Source organism: Zosterops lateralis, assembly GCF_965231275.1.
Source record: "Zosterops lateralis genome assembly, chromosome: 10".
Classification (NCBI taxonomy): Eukaryota; Metazoa; Chordata; class Aves; order Passeriformes; family Zosteropidae; genus Zosterops; species Zosterops lateralis.
The window spans coordinates 15978630-16000504 of NC_139770.1; the positions used below are offsets into that span (position 1 = coordinate 15978630).

The 21875-nt window shown below is 37.8% G+C and overlaps 1 protein-coding gene across 1 annotated transcript; it reads right to left on the minus strand.

The window, feature by feature from the left end:
• Positions 1–2423: 2423 nt before the first annotated feature.
• Positions 2424–21663, minus strand: DAW1 (dynein assembly factor with WD repeats 1). Its single transcript, XM_083868802.1, has 12 exons — positions 21615–21663; positions 20115–20187; positions 18759–18903; positions 14903–14961; positions 14109–14231; positions 12444–12543; positions 10594–10701; positions 9791–9897; positions 6549–6651; positions 6066–6180; positions 4981–5057; positions 2424–3083 (listed from the first exon to the last, which is right to left on the minus strand). The coding sequence occupies exons 1-12, from the start codon at positions 21652–21654 to the stop codon at positions 2913–2915; spliced, it is 1221 nt and encodes a 406-aa protein (XP_083724928.1). The 5' UTR covers positions 21655–21663; the 3' UTR covers positions 2424–2912.
• Between the last annotated feature and the right edge of the window lie 212 nt (positions 21664–21875).

Here is a 21875-nt window from a genome sequence, read left to right on the forward strand (position 1 = left end):
TATATCTATAATTTATTAAATCCACATATGTGTAAACCAAGGTGCAGAGAACCTAACATCAAAGCATTCACAGAGAGTATCTAGAGTACAACTGAAGCTCTTACAAGATGCCAAGCCAGTACCCTTTCCAGAAGTGCTGTGAACCACACCAGATGTGAAAATGTTTCACATATGAGCAGGAAACTTAGATGACTTAGCCTGAAAAGCACTTCTACACACTCAAGAATCTAGGAAGAATCAGAAATAGAACCCAGATGGCCTGCCAGTCCAATGCTTACTTGTATGAAACCCAACTCACAATTTCTTACAAAAATAGGACAAAAGCTTGAAGCCAAAAGCTATTACAGACATCTGATTCACTAGCATAGTATAAGAAAAAAATCATGAAGAGGCAACAGGAAGAAAACCAAACTAAAAGATTAAAGGGGGAAGGGGGAGAATCTAGCTCCTAATCACAGTCCAAAGAGTATTTTTTACTTTGTGATAGTTCACAGCAAGTCAAATTTCAGTTTTTAACTATGTAGCAGTAATTGTGTACATCTCATTATAGCAATTTTTCCTCCATTTTTGTCAGCTGGAAATCTCCCAAATCACAGGTTCCCATCAATCATGGGAGATTGGGCAATTCTAAATCAACATGGAACAGCACTGCCCTTCCTGGCCCTTTCAATTCCAACTTACTGAGATACGTTTTTGACATCCAAAGGTTTTGCACAAAGAAAGCACTGCAGGCATTACAGAGACATTTGGGTCAGCCACTTTGCCTACTGGTGAACATTTCATTTTAAATGATCTGCAACTCTCTGCTCACTTCCCCACAGCACAGCACAACTTGAAATAACCAGGAAATCTGCCAAGTGATGACAGGCACTTTTGTTTCTTCATTTACACACAAGGATGCTGGCAAGAACTCAGAAGTAGTCACAACACATCAGCTTTAGTAATTTCATACTAAATTTAACAACATTTAGAAGTCCACAATCACCCAGAGATATAGAATATAAACAAAATACCTCCAAGTTCATTCTCTGCAGTACACTTCCCTTCTTCTTCTTTGCCTCTTCATTCTTCTTTCAAATCTGCAGGAGGAGACCAGTCAGTTCTGCTCCTTCACTATGCCTGCAAAGAGCAACTGCACTTCCAGATACTCTCAGGAAGCAGAGCGAGCTCGGCACAGGTGAAACCTATTGGCAATTTCTGGGAGAGGTAAGCCTGACTAAAAGATCATTGTATGTAGTAAATAACTTGCAGAAACTTCTCATCCACTTCTCCGTTTGTATCAGGATCCTTGGCTTCCAATCTTTGGTAAGCAGTTTCTTCATGCTGGACTTAACCACCACTGGGCCAGGATTCCAAGTTGAACTCACCACTGATATTATTTTTTTTTAACTCAGTTCAAAATATAATAATGAGGACTGAGGAGAAAGGAATGGATTGAATGGAAAGATGTAGGCAAGTATGAGAGGGGAGTTTAACTGCAGCATGCATGCAATAGTTAATAGCAAGGCAGCTCAAAGATGGCTGCTGGTTTCCTCCAGCAATATGAATGGGGCATTGCATTACAAAAATCAAAACTGGCATTTTAATTCAATATTTTATTACACACAAAAAAAAATTGATACAAAAGTCCTGAAAGCAAGTGCATACCAACATTCCTTTCACAACTGAGATTACTATAATGGTCAAATTTTTTTTTTAGTAAAAAGGTTACTAGTTAAAAATTACACATAAAGAAATTGAGTTATCTTATGCATTCATTCTTACAAATCATGATTTCTCTCTGGTGACTGAAATAACATGCCAGATTCTTCTCAGTTCTACTCAGTGAAGAGGCAACATGCACTAATTGAAATATAAGGAATTATTCCATTTAAATGTAAGAGGGGGAAAAAAACCCTACTTTTCCTCTTTACTATGCAAGTGATCAAATACTAAGCAGGTTGTGCAGAGAAGCTGTGGAGTCTTCATCCTTGGAGATACTCCTGAGCAGCCTGCTTGGATGACAGGGTTCTGAGCAGGGCAGGCAGGCTGTTGTACTAGATGATCTCCAGTAGTCCCTTCCAACTTCGGCAGTTCTATGATGCCATATCTAAGTCAAACCTATGAAGTCTAGATAACTGTTCTACTTCAACAGAAGGTGAACAAAGAGAGTACAAGAAAACAGATCCAAAAGTCTGAGTTTATTGACTCTGAAACTCACAAAGTAGGCAGACATACATCAAACGGAATCCTTCCTTTTCTTCAGACAATGCCAGATTCTACAGGAGTTATCCTTGCTCCCTAGAAATAAACACACATTATGAAGGGATCATTTAGGTGTATCATAGTCTATTCATTTTTGTTAATGCCTACATCAACAGTGTACCCAGAAGACACTTTTTTTTTTTTTTCTTTTTCTCCACAACTAGCAACAGGCAGCAGAATCTAGGGCAATATTTTTAGCTGAGATCATCCTGCATCCCATGACTGAAATGAAGGAAACCTGATCAGTTTTGACTGTTCAGTCATGACTGAAATGAAGGAAACCAGAGTTCAGTACCAAATACACAAAAAGTGTGCTCCCATTTAGAAACCTTTGCCTTTTGTTCATCCACACCTCCCTCATAGCAATACATTGTGAGAAAATGGCTTAGTCACTGCTCTGGTGCTGGTAAGTGCCCACTGGAGAGCGGGGAGGGCACGCCCATGCCTTTGCACAAATTTGATCACGGCCATATTCTCTTAAATCTCAGTTCTAAAGTGAAGTTCTAGATTTTCTTGACTATATTGTAACTCACTGCTGGTACCTGCATTTGGTCCCAGCAAAGTTTTCAGACTGTTTTTGTTTTGCCCTAGCAAGATTTCAGATGTCTCAAAAAAAAAAAAAAAAAAAAAAAAAAAAAAAAAAAAAAGGAAAGCAAACCAGCAAAACATTAGTTACCTGTAATGATTGTATCACCTTTGTAGTTAAAAGCACAGGAGAAGATCTCATCAGAATGACCCTCTAATACCTGAAGGCAATGTCCAGTAGCAGCGTCCCAGAGCCGAGCTGTTTTATCAGAACTGGCTGTTAGAATGCAATTGCCTTTAGGGTTGAAACACACCTTTAAAAAATACAGAAATGAGTTATGTTTCTTAGCAAGTCAGTATGCCTAGAGAAAGAAGCATATCAAAGTGATTGAAAGATGAAAATAGAAAGCAGCAAGTCTTGCATTCTGTTTTTTAGCCAAAATCAAGGATAGTATTCCACTAGAGTCATGCTGGCAAACTTCTCTGGCTGAAAACTTTGAGTATTTACAAAGGCCTTATATACCATGACCATACTACAGGATCATAACTTCCAAATATCAAGCACCAAAATCAGAATTGGTAGCAAATGTAGCAGCTTTATTTAAATGTTATCATTATTCTAATGTAAAATTTATACATATTTTATAGAGTTCTACATTAAATAATATACATCTCTGTGGTATCAGAATCTGCACTGGAAACAATTAATTTTATAGTAAGTCTTCATATTTGTTAAACAATCACTGCCATAACTGCATGGATTTCCAGACAATCAGGCACATTTTTTGAGCACTAACCAGACAATTACCAGTTTATTATGTAATTCAAAATTGCTTAATCACTGAGGGCAAAATGTCTGCTCCCCAGAAATCCAATTTCCAAGTAATAACATTCCTAAGTGGTCACATCTCCATAGAATATCTGCAGAAATACATGGCCTTTTCCATGTGCTGCCAGAGGAGCAGATTTTCTCCTCCAGCACTGAAATGATGCTGGTGCCTCATGTAAGCTGTCTCTAACCCACCCTCTTGGCAGCAGGGGTTCAGACTGTCCTCAGGATTGGGACCAATCCTTCTGAACTTACTGTTCTCTCAGCAAAATGATTATATAGACAAATCAATAGAATGAAAGCATTTAAGTTTTGTTCATTTGGAACCATCCTAGATGCAAAATATTAATATTTCAAGCCAAAATACATCCAAAAAAAGCAGCACAAACATAGCACACTAGCTTAGAAGCTAGGGAGATTATCTATTTGAAAGAATAATGAAAAGCTGCAAGCAATAAATAGCAAAGTTTTAAAAATAATGTACAATGTTAGAAGCAACTAAATGTATTTGGAACAGAACCTTGGTGTTCAAAATGGAGCCAGATAAGCAAAACACATGAGCACACTCCTCATGACCAAGTGATTCTTGAAATAGACCTTGTATTTCCAAATCCCTTATGCACTTTTGAAAATAAGATTCTCCATGTATTTTTCCACAGAAATATGTTTTTTCTGTTCCATTCCATACATTAGGTGTGCAGAGAAATGACAAAGTGAAAAGAGGAGCACATCTGATAGATGCAAGGAATAGGGGTGATGGTAAAAGCCTTAGAGGCAACAGCCTTAAGATATCAACAGGAAATTAAAAATCTGGTGCTTATTCTGTCAAAGACTGTGGGACTCCAATGGCAGAATAACACAGGCACAGTTTAGGACAGGTCAGACAGGAGCTCTGTTAACAATATCACACTGAAAAACACTTAAGAGAGCATCTCCCTCGCTGCTCCCCTGTTCTTGACCAAGTGGGTGTGCAGACCCAACTGATTCGGGAAAAGGAAAGAACTAAGGAAACGGTCATTTCAATGGCAACAAAGCCAGGTGCCCACCCCCTGGAGGGATGGACTCAAGTGGCTGCCACCATTCTAAGGAATCGAATGTAATGACATGATAGTACAGAGAGGTGGCTCTTGGAACCAACAGGAGTAGCACACCCAGTATTGTCTTAGCTCAGAAGTGGGGAATTGGTAAACTATCATTGTCTGATATCTTTTAGCCAAAAGGAATGTTCTTTTAGTGAAGATAACTTCTTAGCCAGACCTGCCAACCTTAAATATTACAGAATGTGGTGGCATAATGATTAACAGTATTTCTGCATCATGGAATTACTGGTGGATTGGATGCCACACATAGATTAAAAAAGGTGCAGATCACACACAACTTACCTTTGAAATTTCATCTTCATGCCCTTCTAGCTTTGCAATGCACTGTTTTGTTCCTGCATTATAGACTCTTGCTGACCCTGTTGCAGTAGGAGCCATATGTGATTGTTATGCTTAAGCATCCATTTCAGTAAGAACATTTCAATAAGGTCAGAAGGAACTCATCCTCAGGTTTAATTTTGGAAGAAATAGAAGGCAAACTCCACGGAGTTTCCTCCAAGGAAAGTATGCTAAAAAGAATCTGTAATCAGGTTAGAAAAGATTGACTTCCTTTCCTAATCAGAAATGGATTTTCCTGGAAAATTCCTAAAATATGAATACAAAGGTCCACATAGAACACAGCTTACTGAAGCCTGTTTGTTCAGAATGCATATACATCTCATTTTGTTTAATAATCTATAATAATTTAATAAGGTAATGATTTAATATCAGGAAACTTTTTACATTGTCTTTTGTCTTAATACAGCAAGTACAGGAAAATAGATCCAAATAGTCCTCCCCATCCAGTCTGGTATCCTGTTTCTGGAACTGTGTATCTAAAACTAATACTGTATCATCATTATGCAGTATAATATAAATAACTGAGCAGATGAATACAGAAAACTATTGTGATTTCAAGACAAATACATGCAATACCTCTGCATACCAGTAACAAACCAAAATTGCTTCTTTCACTACCTCTAATGCTGTGCATTAGAAAAGGCTGCTAGCAAATCCACCAGTAAAATTCCAACTACATTTTTCATTTAAGCCTTAATCTGAGCCACCAAATCAACCTCCTCAAAAGCTATTTACATATACATTTAAAATATATTTCCAGCCACAAGTGAAATATTTCCTTCAAAGTTTGAAGTTAAAGAGGAAAGACAAGTGGAGTTGAATGATGTATGAGTGTACGAACTTCATCACGGAAGAAAACTTTTAAAGTTTAATGCCCAATTTCTGTAATGCAACAAACATTGCTTGATCTATAGTTTTGAATCCAGTCCTCCTCTTCAGCAAGCTATGTTCAGAGCAGAGCCAAAGTGAAAGGACAAAGGTGTTTGCTGCTGCAGCTGCCCCGGCAGAGGCAGCCCTTCCTCACTCACCGTCGGCAGAGGCGGTGGCGATGCGCTGCCCAGCGTAGTCAAAGCACACGTCCAGCACCTCCTTGCTGTGCGCTGCCAGCGTCGCTACGTGTGTCCCTGTCACGGCGTCCCACAGCTGCACACACCAACAGGGCACTGACTGCTTCTCTGGACTAATTTACCTTATAGAGATCTAACTGATTGATAAGGCAACTCATAGAGGCCCTTTCTGATGTTTGACATGAAAGCCGAATACAAATCAATAATGAGTCACTCTTAGGTTGGTTTAATGAAGTCCTATGCATTTTTTAGTTCAGTGTATTGATTAAATAAGACTTAACTAGACTTCACTGAAATGAGTAAGGTTATAGGTTTTACAATTAGTTGTAAATTCTCTAATTCATTGTATGTACTACTTTGTAGTACAAATAATGATCATCAATTTAAAAAATACACATTTTATATGTCAACTAGCTGTATTCACTACCTACTCAACCAGCTTACCATACATGTTTTGTCCATTGATCCAGTGACAATGAGAGAACAGTCCCAGTTGAACTGGGCACTGCTAATCTCTCCTCGGTGGCCTATTAAAGTATGTAACAACCTACAAAAAAAAAATTAAATAATCATTTACATTTATAGTGTGAATTTTTATATAAACATATAAATTATAAGTTTAGAAAATGGTATAGTTAAGCTGTAAAGTCTTCACCATTAAAGCAACTAAATTGAGCAGTGCAGCTCATTCAGGATTCTAGCACTACATCAATTCCATTTCCTATCTTTGGCAAAAAGAGGCAGTAAGGAATAAAATGGAAAATTCCTCCCTTCTCTTTCACAAATACTTTAGTGAATGTATTTCCAGTGAAATGTGATGATTTTCAGTAGCAGCAACAGACTCCTTGTATTCATCTACATGCTAAGCATATACAGTGAGTTTTTCCACATTACTCTCCCATTATCCTACTTCAATGAACTGCAAACAGTACATCTTTAAAACTCCATATAATCTAAACCTTTTATAAAATCCACTGAAGATCAAATGGAAGTTAATCAGGTACTTAATGCGAGCATGTTCCCAAATAACAGGCAAATGACAGCCCAACTGAAATACGATTTCTAATCCTCGTTAATCCTGAACTTCTTGCTGCACAAGACTGGCAATACAAGTCCCATTAAATTCTTCAGCTTTATCTGAGTAGAGAGGTTATGATTAGCCAATACTGCTTCCTATTAATTAATGGCCTATAAGGCAACAAAGTCTAAAAGAGATTAATGGAGATATACATGTATTAAAGGATTAGCCAACTGGGTTATTATCACAGTGCTAACATCACTGCATCATCAATAGAAGCAGACTGTAAATAACAGATAAACTAAGGACGAGAAAAACAACTAAATTAGTTTAGGTGACTGCAATGTTTTTTTCATTGCACAAGATATATAAGGGTAGCTAAATTAATATATGTGCTAAATGAACAGCAAAGAAAAATTTTTGAGCATTTGAATTTGCTATTTGTTTATAATAACAAAAAATTGATTATGTTCTTAGAATTTTACAGAATTGGTCCTTTTACTTTCTAACACTGTGAGGGCTACACTGTTGTAATTGTGTAGATTTTTTTACAGTAAGATGAAAAATCAACAAGCAGATAACAGAACTTAATTTTATAAACATATTATTTGGCCATCAAGACTGCTGTTATTGTACTACCTAATGCCCAAAATACCTAGTAATACCTAGAAAAACGTTTTAATTTAAAAGCTGAAAGCTTAAATTTCCAATTTTCAAAAAGACAATGTGGGCTTCAAGCTTTGACATAAAAATCTGATTAAGAAACAGAATAAATAACAATGTGGAGAACGTCTCACAGAAACTATCAGATACACAGAAAGAACACAGAAGACAGGCTTATGAAGTGCCATAAAAAATTCCATTTAAGTTCTTTATTAAAAGCAATCAGCTTTAGTCATGACAGTATTTTCTTAGCCTTCAGTTTCCAAGTGAAATTTGATCTATGGATACTCTAGTATTTGACTAGAATTGCAAATGAGAAACTGCTTCTCTCTCAGCACGCTGGTGTCCAGCACCCCAGACCCAAGATACAGGCCAGGATGTTGATTTGCCAAATGAAGCTCTGCAGACACCTTCAACTGAACTATGACAGACTGTATCTGCCATGGAAATACAGGATTACAAAAGTGTGTTTCCCTCTTTGCCCTATTTTTCTTCTTAAATGTAATGTTTTATGAAGAAAATCTTGAACTCCGTTCAGATTTCTTGTCCCTACATCAACTTTCCTGAGGGCAGTTCAGGACACCTACCCAGAATAAAACTCAGGAACATATGTGCTCAGCAGGGTCAGCCAGCAAAATCAGAAGAAACTCAAATTTGCAAAGCTGTACATCTCATGTAATTCACATGGTGAAAAACAAGCACACAAAACCTCACCTACAAGATTTTTGTAAATCTACCTGAACCTGTCAACAGTAAATTATGATTTGCTCACAGTCTTTCTGATTGCAACTTTCCATTATTCCTAAATGTATTCATGCCCAAGTGCCATCTGAAAGGCTGACTGCTGGCCTTGGAACAATTCTATTGCCCACTAGGTAATTACCAGAGCTGCCAGTGAGAAACTTCTCCTTCACATTCCTGGTATTGGTCCTGATGTAAAGTCCATATTGATTTCATAGAAAAATAAATACAACATGAAAATCCCCAGATTTTGATTTCACTGTAGGCTCAGACAATAAGCTGGAAAAAGTTGGTTTCGATCAAAAATATTTGCAAGAACATCAGACTGAAAGAAGTTGAATTCAAAGGGTGATATGCTGAATGAGTGTTGGTGTCAAACTCAAAGATTATTATCAAGCCTTAAATTATATACTATATATATACTACTTATAAATCACATACTTAGTTTCATTTTTATATATATTGTCTATTATTCCAAGATATCACTATACACGCACTTTCCTTCTATATATAAATTTCAGAGATACTCCCCTAGCTCTCATCAAAAAAAAAAAAAAAAAAAAAAAAAAAAAAAAAAAAAAATGCACAACCCCTGTAAACAAAATAGAATGGTTATCTTCACAAATTACTTTGTCAGTAATCAGAGTGATCATTTCATTATATTACTTACCCTGAGTTTCCCACTGAAAAAACAAGTGGATTTGTCAGTATTATTTGAGTTCATATTTAGTTGTTGCATTATTATTTGTTGGCATCTTAATCTAGAGATTTTGTTCTCTACAGTCAAAGGAGAACACATTTTAAATTTATATTGACAAAGGATGGTGAGAAGGAAATATATATATATATAGTTTTTAAAGACAATATATAACCAGAATAATTTTCTATAATTCTATAACAGAAAATATACTTTCTACTTAAACAGTCTAGAAATCCTAGACACCTTGCAAGTCATGAGTTTCCATGTTGATAAAATACATTCCTGTCTGGAGAATTCACGAGGAACAAGCACAGGATCTGTTCATTCTTTCTGCCTCTTTAGTACTCATAAGATAGAAATTTAAGACAAAGAATACATATAAAAGCATTTCATGAGCAGCATTCCTTTTCCAAAGAACAAAGAGAACAGGAGTAACAAATTACAAAATGAAGGAACATACACTCTAAATTAAATACAAGCTCTGTAAGGTGTAGCTCAACATTTTCTATTTAATTTGTCCCAAAATCATACAAAGTAGAATTATATTTATTAGTGCTTTAGTACCTGCCAGTGCCAACATCCCATACTGCTACTGTATGGTCAAAGGAGCCAGTGATGATCCTGTCTCCGGTGGTATTGAAAGACAGAGCAATAATTTCTGCTGAGTGCCCCTGAGAGAATTTTTAAAAGGGAGTATGAGAATACAAATTATTACTTTTCCATTAATATAGTTGAACAAGTAGTTTTTTTCAGCAGCATAATCCTTCCATATCTCTTCATTATTTTATTTACTGTCTTGTCCAGTGTATCACAATTTTGACAGAAAGATCCACCTGACTGTAGAATAATCCATATCCCAACAACTGCAAAAACTCAGGCACACCACTTAAGCAGGAAGCTTATTCACTACATAATACATAGGATTTATGTGAGAGAAATGCATTGAGGCAGCAGAGACCAATCTGACCCTGGGGAAAGCCAGCAAGCCATGCAGAGCACAGAGAGATGACAATCTAGAGGTAACTGGATGGCTGTTCTCTCCTCAGGTTTACCTCCTCCATACAGAGGAGGTCACAACTGACAGTAAAGCAGCAGGTTCTAACGCGTGATGGAAGCGATTCTTATCTATAGCAGTAATGTCACTGCAATGAGAAAATCTGTCTTTTGATTAATAGGACTCATGAAATACCACAGCTTTCTCATTCCCTTCAGGTTTTTTTATTCTGTTTTGTAACTGCATTCACTATGGATCGTTATGGTAAAAGAAACCGCGAGATCTGAAACAGCTGTAATGGTTACACTGTTATTTATCTCAGCTGGCAAACTAAGATAGAAGGAACACCTCTGAAAGCATAATGCAAACATACATTTAGAGTGGCTACTTCTTCTCCTTTCTCTACATCCCATAATTTGGCAGTGGTATCCATGCTTCCAGTTGCCAACAGTGTGCTCTGAGGATTAAATGATAAACACACCTGTAGCGAGAAACATTGGATAGAAAAAGTTCAAAGGAATCCACTTACATATATTTTCTAAAAAAAGTAAAGCAAGGGTCAGGATTAATATTTTTAAATAAGAAAAAGGTCAGATAATATTTTATGGCATACAGAAAACTTGCTGAATTCTTCCAGCAGCTCACTAGAATAGCAACAAATTCTTACCACATAACTTAAACCAAGTGGACTCCTTGCAAGCACGTGCTTTGTTTTCTTTATTTCCAAATTCCCTTTGAAACCCTCCAATTACTGTCCAGTCTGACAGTCCTCCCTACCATTTGGTAGGTTTTCTCTGTTACTTGATGAGACTGGGGCAAAGATCATCCAAACAGTTCTGTGTACCCACAAACACACTCTGTGGGCTCTTACCCTACCAGGTGTCATTGTCGATGTCATTTGCCAAGGGCATTGCCATAACATCATATTTAAGGAAAAGCAAGAACAAAAGCTCAACAACTACTTTAATTCATTTTTCACATTAAAAAATCATCTATTCATCCTTCCATTCTCTGTAATTATCCAGTGTGATTGCTCTGCAAACAAAGAATAGCAGGTGCCATGAAAAAAGGAAAACAGTAGCTCAGCTTTTTCATCGTGAGTAACTATGGGCATGCCCTTGCCAGCAATGTATCAGCGGCAATAATGGCCTTTCAGAAACAGGTCTGATTCAGAGAAACACCTCCTTTCCTGATGGCAATTATCTTCTTCTAATTACTTGTCAGCATAACTCATAATATAACCCCTAAGAAGTCAGAAAAAATAGAGAGGCCTTTAAACATTTACCTGACTGATTTGTGGAAGCAAAATCACTGCAGACTTTCTCAATAAACAAACATGATCTCCATTGTAAGGGGTAATTTAGAATTTCCAGAGAATCAAAAATACACTGAAACAACCCCCAAATTCCAATATGGTAAACCACCATTTTCTTGCTCTAATTAAGGCCTCTCAATGTAAAATTAATTTTTTTTTTCAGAAACAATTTACAGCAATATTTCACTGAACAGTGATTGTACAGCTATTTTAAAAAATCAAAAAAAAAATCCATTCATCATTGAAATTCAGAGTTTTAGTGTCATTGCCCTGATATTTTAAATTGAAATTTGTGCATCAAGGTACTTGCTATTGCTGATAGGGGTTCTAGTGCATGAGAGAGGAAACCAAGCATTTTTATGCTTAAACTGTTCTAATTTCATAGATCTTTGACATTTCAGCATCCCACATATTCCCAGTTAACACACTTTACATTTCAGAAATTCATTCCTGTACAGCTCCAGTCAGTTCTGTACACGAAGTACAGATCACTGTGTGAAAGACAACAACACAAGCAATGGTGTTCTTGTGTATTTAGCCCTGCAAATATGAGAGGCAATGCAAGATAGCTAGAAAAACATGTGAAGTGTAATCAAATAAAAAGTATGTACAATAAACTGAAAATTCCAATTGCTATGGTATTTTTCAATGTTTTAATGTTTAACAAACAAGGGAAATTGGAACAAAGTAAAAGTATTGTTTCAATCTGTTTATGAGGCTTTATTCTATCTCAAGAACTGTCAAACTATCTTCCCTTGTAGTGTAGAAATGTTAACAAGACCTGGATGTATAATAGATGTGCCACAATTACTGTGCCTTCCAGTAGGAGCTCACAGGGAGCTGGAACTCATAGTCATCAGTGATGGTGTGGGAAAACAAAGGAATAAGAAACATCCATCACTACTCACTATTTCTGCAGTATGTCCTCTGAAGGTATAAAAGCATTTTCCTGTTTCTGTACTCCACAGTTTGCAGGTTTTATCAAAAGATCCAGTGGCAATCTTGTCACTAAATAGAAAAAAAAAAATCCTATAATTTTTAGGTAGAAACCCTCTGACTCCAGAGACAGAGAATCCAGAGAAACAACATCCAGTCTTGGAATCTCCCATGAACAAGATCCTGCTGCAGGATTTCACAAACACAAGTTACAGCAAGGCAAAAAATTGGCAGACACAGTGAGTTTCTAAGAGAGCTACTGTGCCTATCTATTAGCACATTCATAGCTGATGACTGACCTACATTAGGGATGATGTTGTGCTCCACTTACAGATTTATTAGGAAGTTCTATCATTCATCATTTCATCAGATAACATCTGTTTATCAACACTTATAAATGCATTTCACCCAAATTTCAGAAGCGGAACTCTACTCCCACTGAAGTCAGTGGAAATGTTCTGACCATCTGCAGTTAGAGCAAGACTACAGTGAAGTCTCCAGAAAATGTACCATGGGGCACTGTACTAAAACCTAAACATAAGCAGAAAAAGAGCATTTTTTATCAAATTTTTAAAACAAAAGTAGTTCAAAGTTCTCATCAGGCTTTGTCTTGCTGTATGATGCTTCTCCACTTTTATGTTACGGTCTATTTATTGATCTTTGCACAGATTTTTGTCATTAGTTTCACCAAGCTATATAAATGAACTTCATTAAATGCTTTTCTAAAGTAAAGAATAATATCAGAATATAAGACATTGACACAGCAGGGACTAAGTTTTCCTTTTCACATAGAAGAAAGAGATGAAGTTTCAAATAGTGTAAGAACAAATATTTTAACATTTATTTCCTGATGCTGTGAATTATTCAACTGATAAATAGGACGTCCAATAGCAATGTGATTCAATAGAAAAATAGGAATTAATTTATCTTACTTTACAGAAAAAATGGTTTTCTCACAAATGACAGCTTCCTCAGGAAGCAAATGACAATAAAACTTCAGTAGCTAACACGTAATTCCCTTCACCTAAGAGGTGGCATTTCCAACCTAGGGCAAACAATTTCTGGAGAAAACAAAAGATGCAAAAAATTAATATCTGATGTTCACACAGCAGCACCTTGTGGATCTTACAAAAATTACTCAAAAATTGTGACATTATTAAATCATATCCTAAATAATACTGAATTTGTAATGGCAAATGGAGAAATCCGCTTTTTTCTTCTTAACTGAAGCAACACAGATTGTCATAAGTACTTATATCTCACATCATATACAACTATATGGAGGCAGAAGAGAATGATTAACATTCAGAACACAATCTGGTCATGGATATATTACTGAAATAAACTGTGTTTCAATATATTCAACTGACTCATTTATATTTTTTTGAAGACTGAATACCTAACTAAATTTTTGGTTAGAATTTCTAAATTCAATTTTAAAAAATGACAGCAGAAGACATTTTTGAATTGATCTCTCCTACAAATAATGAGTGTCATCCTACAGTGATTAGCTATAGCTGAACTCTACAAACTCAGAAGCTGAACTCTTTCCATTTGAAAGAGTCTATTCTTTGTTAGAGTATTTGAAAAATAACAGTGTTAGCAATTTTGAAGAATCTCAGAGGAGATTTATTTACCCATAGGGGTTATTGAAAGCTATTGCATAGACAACGTTTCCGTGTCCCTCCAGCGAATGCAGCTCTTCTCCTGATGCTGTATCCCACAGTTTGCAGGTCCTGTCATAGCTTCCAGTGATAAAGCTAAAGCAAAGAGAAATTCACTTCTGAATACAGCAATATCTTAGTGGTCCCGATGCACAGCCAAATTATTTATTTCCACAGATTTTAGTTAGCATTGTTTCAGACCCTAAATCTCCTCTTTCTTTCAAAAATACAGATTTATGACCACAGAGGTTCCTTTTTTCTTTCTTTTTTACATCTTATTCATTAAAACATCTTTTTTTAATCTTTCATGTATTTCAACGAGAAAGTATGCTGTTGCTTTCAGGACATGAAGGAAAAAACTGTAAGACATATGTCCACAGTGAAATCAATTAACATGAAAGCTACACTTTCACTACAGCAAAACTCTCAAATGGGTTTATGTCAAAGACTCAATTAGCTTTTAGCAATATTTATTTTATTGCCATAAAGGTGCTTCTTTCTGTAATATGGTAATTGCCAACAGACTATGGGTGTAGAAGAAAAAAAATTACATAAATTGAATCTCACCTGCTACTTTTTTCTATCTCCCATTGGTTTTCCCAGACGCCTGAAATATAATCCCCAATTAGGCCTAAAGCTGCTTATAACCAGCAGAGTTGAATTCTTTTTTGCAGCAAGATAAGAGCATTGAAGTTTCCTTACCATTTAATTTACAAGTACAAAACTTCAATTAATGATTACATACTTTGACTTTGAGAGCAACTTACCGGGAACCAGATTTGTTAAATGCGACATTAGTCAGAGGCAATATGTGTGTTCTAAGCACCTGAAATAGAAGTGGGGGCAGTGAGAGGAAAAATATTCTATGCTACCAAAATAAACAAAATTGCTCAAAATATTCAACAGATTAATTTTTTCTCCTCCTCCTGTTAGAGGAGAAGAAATCTCACATTAATCATAAGGTTATCTCTAAAGATGTTATATAGTATTGATTTTGATTTTATACTTTATTTGAATGAACTGGGATTTTTCCCATGTTTGCATTTTCTTCACCTTCCCCAAGACCAGCAAAGCAACCCTAGACCAGAGCTGAATGGGCAAAACAAAAGAGGAGACCATGACTGTAAAACCACTGATGAAAGAAATCCCAACTAATATTAAGCCTTAGCCAGTGAACCACAAAATACAGTTCCATTTGAGCCTTTTAGGGTATGGGATGCTTCCAGCTGGCACGTGACTTTGTCATACAAAACAGGAAGAAGAGATATAAACTACAGTCTATCCTATGAGGTTATGACAAGGTGTGCAAAACCATAACAAAGATACTCAGCAAGACAAAATTCCAAGGCAGAATTTCAACTTTAAAGTCTGTATGTATTGTGTAGGTTGTGGAGGGCACTGTTTTCTAACACTGCTTTAATCAGACAGTATAGGATCACTCATACGAATGAGCCCATAGCTATAATACATCCTAAGGTTTATTAAACAGAGGTGAAAATAATTTCAGATACTGCAATGAAAGTCACCATGCCATGATACCTTAAAAAGAAACAAAAAAATATAATCTGGTTGGTGTTTGAATAAACTGGCTGCTGTAAAACATGGTTTGCACTTGAACAATTCCACCTATTACAAACTGCCCTCTCCTCAAGTCTAAAGCATAATAAAATCATAAACAGGTGTGGGGATGCTGGAATTGTTTTATAGGTTTTTAGTTATAAGTTTAGTATGGTTTGAACTTTAACCCTAGCTGGGTAAGGGCCCCTGTCCTGGAATGTTCTTATCAGAAGTTGATAAGAGTTTCCAAGACAACCTAAGTCTCTGCCTGGAGACTGGTCTTCCCATTGTCTTTTCCCCCATCCCAATGTATCTTCTCCCCGCTCCTGTCCATCAATCTCCCAGGCCCGAAACCTTCTGAGAGGTGTCGGACAGTGATTGGTGGATCCCCCAGGGTCCCCACCCCAATTTACCTGATTTGTTGATGTTGTGTATTGCATTTGGCATTAGCCACCTTGCTTTGTTTCATTGGTTTGCAACTTGTGCCCACCCCTGAGATTTCTGGTGAACAAAACTCCCTGCAAACCAGGCCCTGGGTCACTCTCCTGAGGCACAGGCCTGGAACCAGGGACTGCCCCTGTGATCCCCGAATAAAACCTTCTCCCTGAGCCTCGAGTGTCCCCTCTTTCGAACCACGGCCGTGACAGCGAAAGCAAAGGTGCTGTGGAGCCAAAGACCCACGCAAGGTCCTGTTGAGGCGTATCAGAGTTAGCAGAGTGGTCCAGCCAAACGCTGGGCTGGCCTGAGAGACAGATACGCGAAGCAACAAACAGGGAAATCACAGCAATTGCTGGCAGTGAAGTAAAGGGATGTTAAAAATACCCCAGTGGTTCACTAGGTCTTTTCTGTAGTGTAAGAATGAAGAAACTGTTTATGAACAGTGAGATTTAATCACTGAGATATTACCAGAACTTCAACTTCTTTTTCTTATCTCAAGTTTTCCAAGATGCCTGTCTCCAAAAGGAAAATGAGAAAGGCTCATAGATTTTCTACTCAAAAGAGTAGGGAGTCATCAAAATGGAAATAACAATTGATAAGTGAAGGACTGAGAGGGAGAGAGAAACAGAAAATGTATTTTATGTTACAGACACAGTAATTTCTGCTCTCTAGAGAAAGCAACACAAATTGTACTTTTAGCTACAGAAGTGGGAATGAGCAATCAAGATGTGGAAATGACAAAAATACTGTGTTTTTTAAAAAGAGCCACAATATCCATCTGCATATGGAGAATCAATAATTATGGAAATTTATGGAAATCTCACCCATAATATTTTTAGGACTACATGCAGGCAGCTCTGAACAACAAAGGTATTTTGAAATTATGATAAAAGGGAGGAAAATGAGATGGGTTTTTATGTCATTTCAGATTATGAGAATAATTCTGTTCTTCCAATGCCCAGTGCTGCAGTTGCTTCATCCACAGAACTCTGAGCCAGCAAGAACTGCCTGTGCAAACCATACAATAGTCAAACCCTAAGGCAATATTAGAAAACCTCAGTTCTGCAAAACCTGCTACAGCTGTATCTGAGATAAAAATCTGCAAATCACTACAGTATTCCATGCCAAGGAATAGTTTAAAACCTGAGAAATTGCTATAAAATCCCATTTCTCTGCAGGGTGCCTAACACACCATCATCACCACAATTACTGGAAATAACAAAAAGATGAGTTTATACACTTGTCTCAGATTACACTCCAGTGCAACAGGAATAAAAACCAATTATTTCCAAACAATGCATGCATGGAACACTCACACCCATCTCCTGTATTTTATTAGTATCTCAGAAGGACCTGGCACTTGTGTTTCATTTAGAAGCCTTAAATAAAACTGAAACATCAAAAAAGTTCTTTTCACACACTTCTAACCACTCTAGAGTGAAGGAAATAAGCCAGCAGTGATTGGATTTGCCTGCTTCTATTATTTCCAAGTACAGAAGCTCAGGCACAGCACTACACCCAACAATGAACAAATACATTAATTAACACTCAAGTTTGAACAAGTATTTGGGGATTTGTCAGTCTTTGTGATGAACAAACAATTTTTAAAGCTTTTGAAAAGCAAGGCATTATCTCAGCTGAGAGCAAAACTTGGAATAGAAACTTTTTAAATTTAAGATGCCTTGCTACATAGCACTCTTCTCAAGGTTAAACACATATATCTTTGCAGAATTCACCCAGATGGGTATCGTTGGTTGAAAGAACAAAAGTGATACCTAGGAACGTGTAAGGGTTTTTTTAGCTGAACAAAGCAACACAAAATTTCTTTTTCTCTTCTAATTTAAGGTAACAATAAACACCAGAGCATTGACCAACATTATTTAACAGCTACACATTGCCATCTGCTGACACAATAAAGATACAACGTTTAACTATGTCAGATTGTAGCACGCAATCTCTGGTAGAAATTTTCATTTCCACAATTAAATACAATTAAACCTATTCTCGTCTGACAGACTCAATCCTGGATTTAGAGCTTTGAAAGGTCTCTGTAATCACTGTTCTTAAAAATCCTATTTGTTTGAAATAATATTTCAAGTGCTGTTTGTAAGCCAAAGATCAATTTAACAACATTCAAAGATAATAATAATGACAGAAAGTAATGAAAACCAGGATTTGTAATGACAACTGCATGTAGCATAAAACCCCATAAAATAATAGCATAAATCCCACAATTTTCACAGAATGAAGAACAAGTAGACACATGTATGAAAATATTTTGATCCTTTCCCAACAGCTAATTTACTTGGGGTCTATTTACAGGTTTTGTTTAAATATAACTGTGGGTGTTGCTGGCCCACAAACTCTTATTCAACAAATAAAGGGCTGATTTCTCTCCATCCAAAACACATCCTAGTGCATAAGCCTGTAAAAACAATGTCTCAGCCTTTTTGGGGGAATTCCTGGCAGAAAAACCAGACCAAACTCAGTTACTTAAAAAGTGCAGAGAGGATTGAAAAGTTCCAAGAAATCAGTCATAGAGTATAACACACAGCAGTAAAAACATACCCACAGTATCACAAATTAAACCCCACAAATACACAAAATTATTTTAAAGATGCCTCTGACCTTAAAAAGAGAGAATTTGTGAATCTGTTTTTCCCCTAGCTTCTCCTGCAATCTTTGTACTAGATGTATGACATGTTCCAAGCAGGAAGCTGTGATGAGAGGTTCTCTTTTTTGGATTTCTTCTACTAAGGCAGTAACATCTGTGCTAATTATGAGAAAAGAACAAAAACAAACTCAAGAAATACCCCAAACACAAACTCACCACATTCCATCCTCTGGCAATAATTATGAATTTAAACCCAAGAGTATTATTTACTTGCCAAGAAACTGAAGTAAACAATTAAATGTTAGTCATTTATTTCATTCTGTAAAGGCCTAAAGAAATAAGGATAAATCATTCTTGGTTTTTATACTTCCTTCCCTCTTGTACACAAGTTCTACAGTAAAATCCAACTTTTAAAACTTGTATCTTGGCAAGAAATTTATCTTTTCAAACTATTTCCATGGACGATCAGGCATAGGAGATGTGTCCCAAACTGTCAGTTTAGACATCTGAATTAAACGGGAATTTCATAAATTCCAAAGAAATTGCCTATGGAGTAGTAAAGTCTTAAATATGCAAAGTCTTAAACTTATCTCTGGCTGTTTCTACAACTCTGAGTTGTGACAGTAACTACCACGTGGTCCAGTGTCCATGGAGGCCCCAGCAAGGGGGGCACAGCTGGTCTGTGGAACTGGATCATCTTTCCATGTCATCAGGTAACTACTGATTTCTGGCTTTCAGTGAGAAACTAAGGGTTGACAATGCCCAGCAGTCAAATCACAATACATTCTTAAATCAGTTTAGAAAGAAAGCCAAGCATTACTGTTGGTATGAGAATTATTCAAGTCTAAAGGGGATTTTCTGCATCAGTGTTCTAAATGGGAGCCACTACATCCCATAAATTAGTACCCTGTCAGTGTTTATACCCCTGTCAGTAACACCAGACAACTTACTTCTTTCACAAAGAGACTTGACAGGTTTTACCCACAGCACTATACTGGCCAGTCCCAGGTAGAAAAAAAGTAATAATTTTTAAATTGCGATTTTTCATCCTGCATATCCAGCTAGCTCTGTCTACTAACTTGGGTTTACATGCAGGGCCTCCTCCATATCAACCCTAGTATTAAGACAATTATATTACTTCATGTCTTTCTGCCTCCATAGAGGCGGAAAACTCCATAGATTTGAGCAACTTTATTTAATAGTGGCATTTTATTATTTTTCTGAAGCCCTTCCTACCAGAGCTGGCTGAGTAGAGCACATAGGCTCTATGTAATAGCTGATCTCAATTATGTCTAATCAGTCAAATATGTTGTATATGGATAGGCTATAAAAAGGTAGAGTGCTGTTATCTGAAATAATATAATACTTACTCAGGTCTAAGATCAAGCAGATCTATTGATCTGGTCTTTGACTCACCACCTTCTACGTATTCCAAAATAATTCCTTCAAAAACAAGTGATAAACAGGTCATAATTAGACTTCTGGAGTTTGATAACCTGCACTGTAGACCGCAGAACTTGCACTTTTATAGCTCCACTGACTTCAGGAGACTCAATGCTAGCTCTTGGAGCTGGCAGGAGGTTAGCTCTTGTGCTTATATGAAAAAAAGATATTAAACAATATTATTTCTGACTTTTTTCCATTCTCGAAATGAACAAGTTCTTTTTTCCAACAACTTTTTGCATCATTTTATCAGTATTAATTTCAAAGAAGCTGTCCTGAAGATAATTGCTGTAGTCTGGTGTTCCAAGAAGCCTGGAAAACATGTTTTACAAAATCTGTTATATTTATTCTAGTGTTTGCAAAGGCTTGAGTGCAGTAATGTATCAAAAATCATACCACACTTTACATTTCTATGTTTGCTCTACCATCTCTGCAACTTTCACTGCACTGAAGTATTAAAATGTTTAACCACATGGCCTCCTGTTTTGAAACAGCTGATAAAGGGATCAGCTGCTCCATGATTTTCTGTGGGAAAGGATAATTTAAATGAACTTCTGGGTCATTCTGCATTTTATGAAGTTCATAGGAAAAGTATTTAATTTGAAAGGAAGATCTGTTTTTCCAATATACTTCCTGAGCTGGCCATCTCCAGCTTGTTCCACTTCTGAAATTTCATTGAGTCACCAGAGTACAGGATACACCATGGCAGTCTGGCACCACTGCTTTTCAAAGTATGGCTCTGCTCAGAAAATCCATAAATCAAGGGGAAAAAAAATAAGAATTAGTATCAGCTATGTTGGGAAAAGCCTCTGAGATCATTAAGTCCAACCCAAAACCAAATATCCCCTTGTCAACCAAACCCTGGCACTGAGTGCCAGTCCTTAAACACCTCAGTGATGGTGACACCACCTCCCTGGGCAGCCTTTTTCACTGTTTCTGTGAAGAATTTCTTCCTAATATCCACTCTAAACCTCCCCTGGCACAGCTAAAGACTATGTCCACTCATCCTCTCACTGGACCGACCCTCACCTGGCTCCAACCTCCTTTCACGTAGCTGTAGAGAGCGGCAACTTTTTTAGCCAGACACCCATTTAAAAACACAAATACTTTTTTTTTCCCCGTGTCAGCTACAGTCACTGTGGACTTTTAAAACTCCTTACTGTGATGATGAGAGTAAGACTGCCTTGGCTTTGCAGTAAGTCACTAATTACAGCCGGGACAAACAGCGGCACCTCCGCTCCCGCCGGCGGCAGGTGCGCCCTGGAGCCGTGCCCAGCTCCTGCCGGGCTGAGGGGACCCGCCATGACCCGCACACCGCGCACGGCCCCGCCGCTCGCCCCACACACCCCCAGGCCCCCCGTGCGCGACCCCAGACCCGGCACAGCCGCCGGCAGCACCCGCAGCGCCCCGGCCGCCCCGCTCCGCACCCGGCGGGAAGTAGCGCAGCAGGAGCCGCCTCAGCGCCATCGCCGCCACCGCCGGCCCGGCCCGCGCGTCCTCCGCAGCCATGGCAACGGCCCGGGGCGCATGCGCGGGGACGGCCGCGGGCTGAGGGCGCCGGGCCCGCCATGGTGCTGAGGGGAGAGCGGGCGATGGCTGCGGGTTCGGGCCAGCCCTGGGCTGAGGGCGGCGAGCCAGCCATGGTGCTGAGGGGAGAGCGGGCGATGGCTGCGGGACCGAGCCGGCCC

Coding starts and splice junctions, on each gene's coding strand:
- DAW1 (XM_083868802.1), bottom strand. CDS start 21,654: ATGGCGCTGAGGCGGCTCCTGCTGCGCTACTTCCCGCCGG. Junction 10,702..12,443: donor GAGGACATACTGCAGAAATA/GTGAGTAGTGAT, acceptor TTCTCGCTACAG/GTGTGTTTATCATTTAATCC. Junction 3,084..4,980: donor ATGAAGATGAAATTTCAAAG/GTAAGTTGTGTG, acceptor TATTTTTTAAAG/GTGTGTTTCAACCCTAAAGG.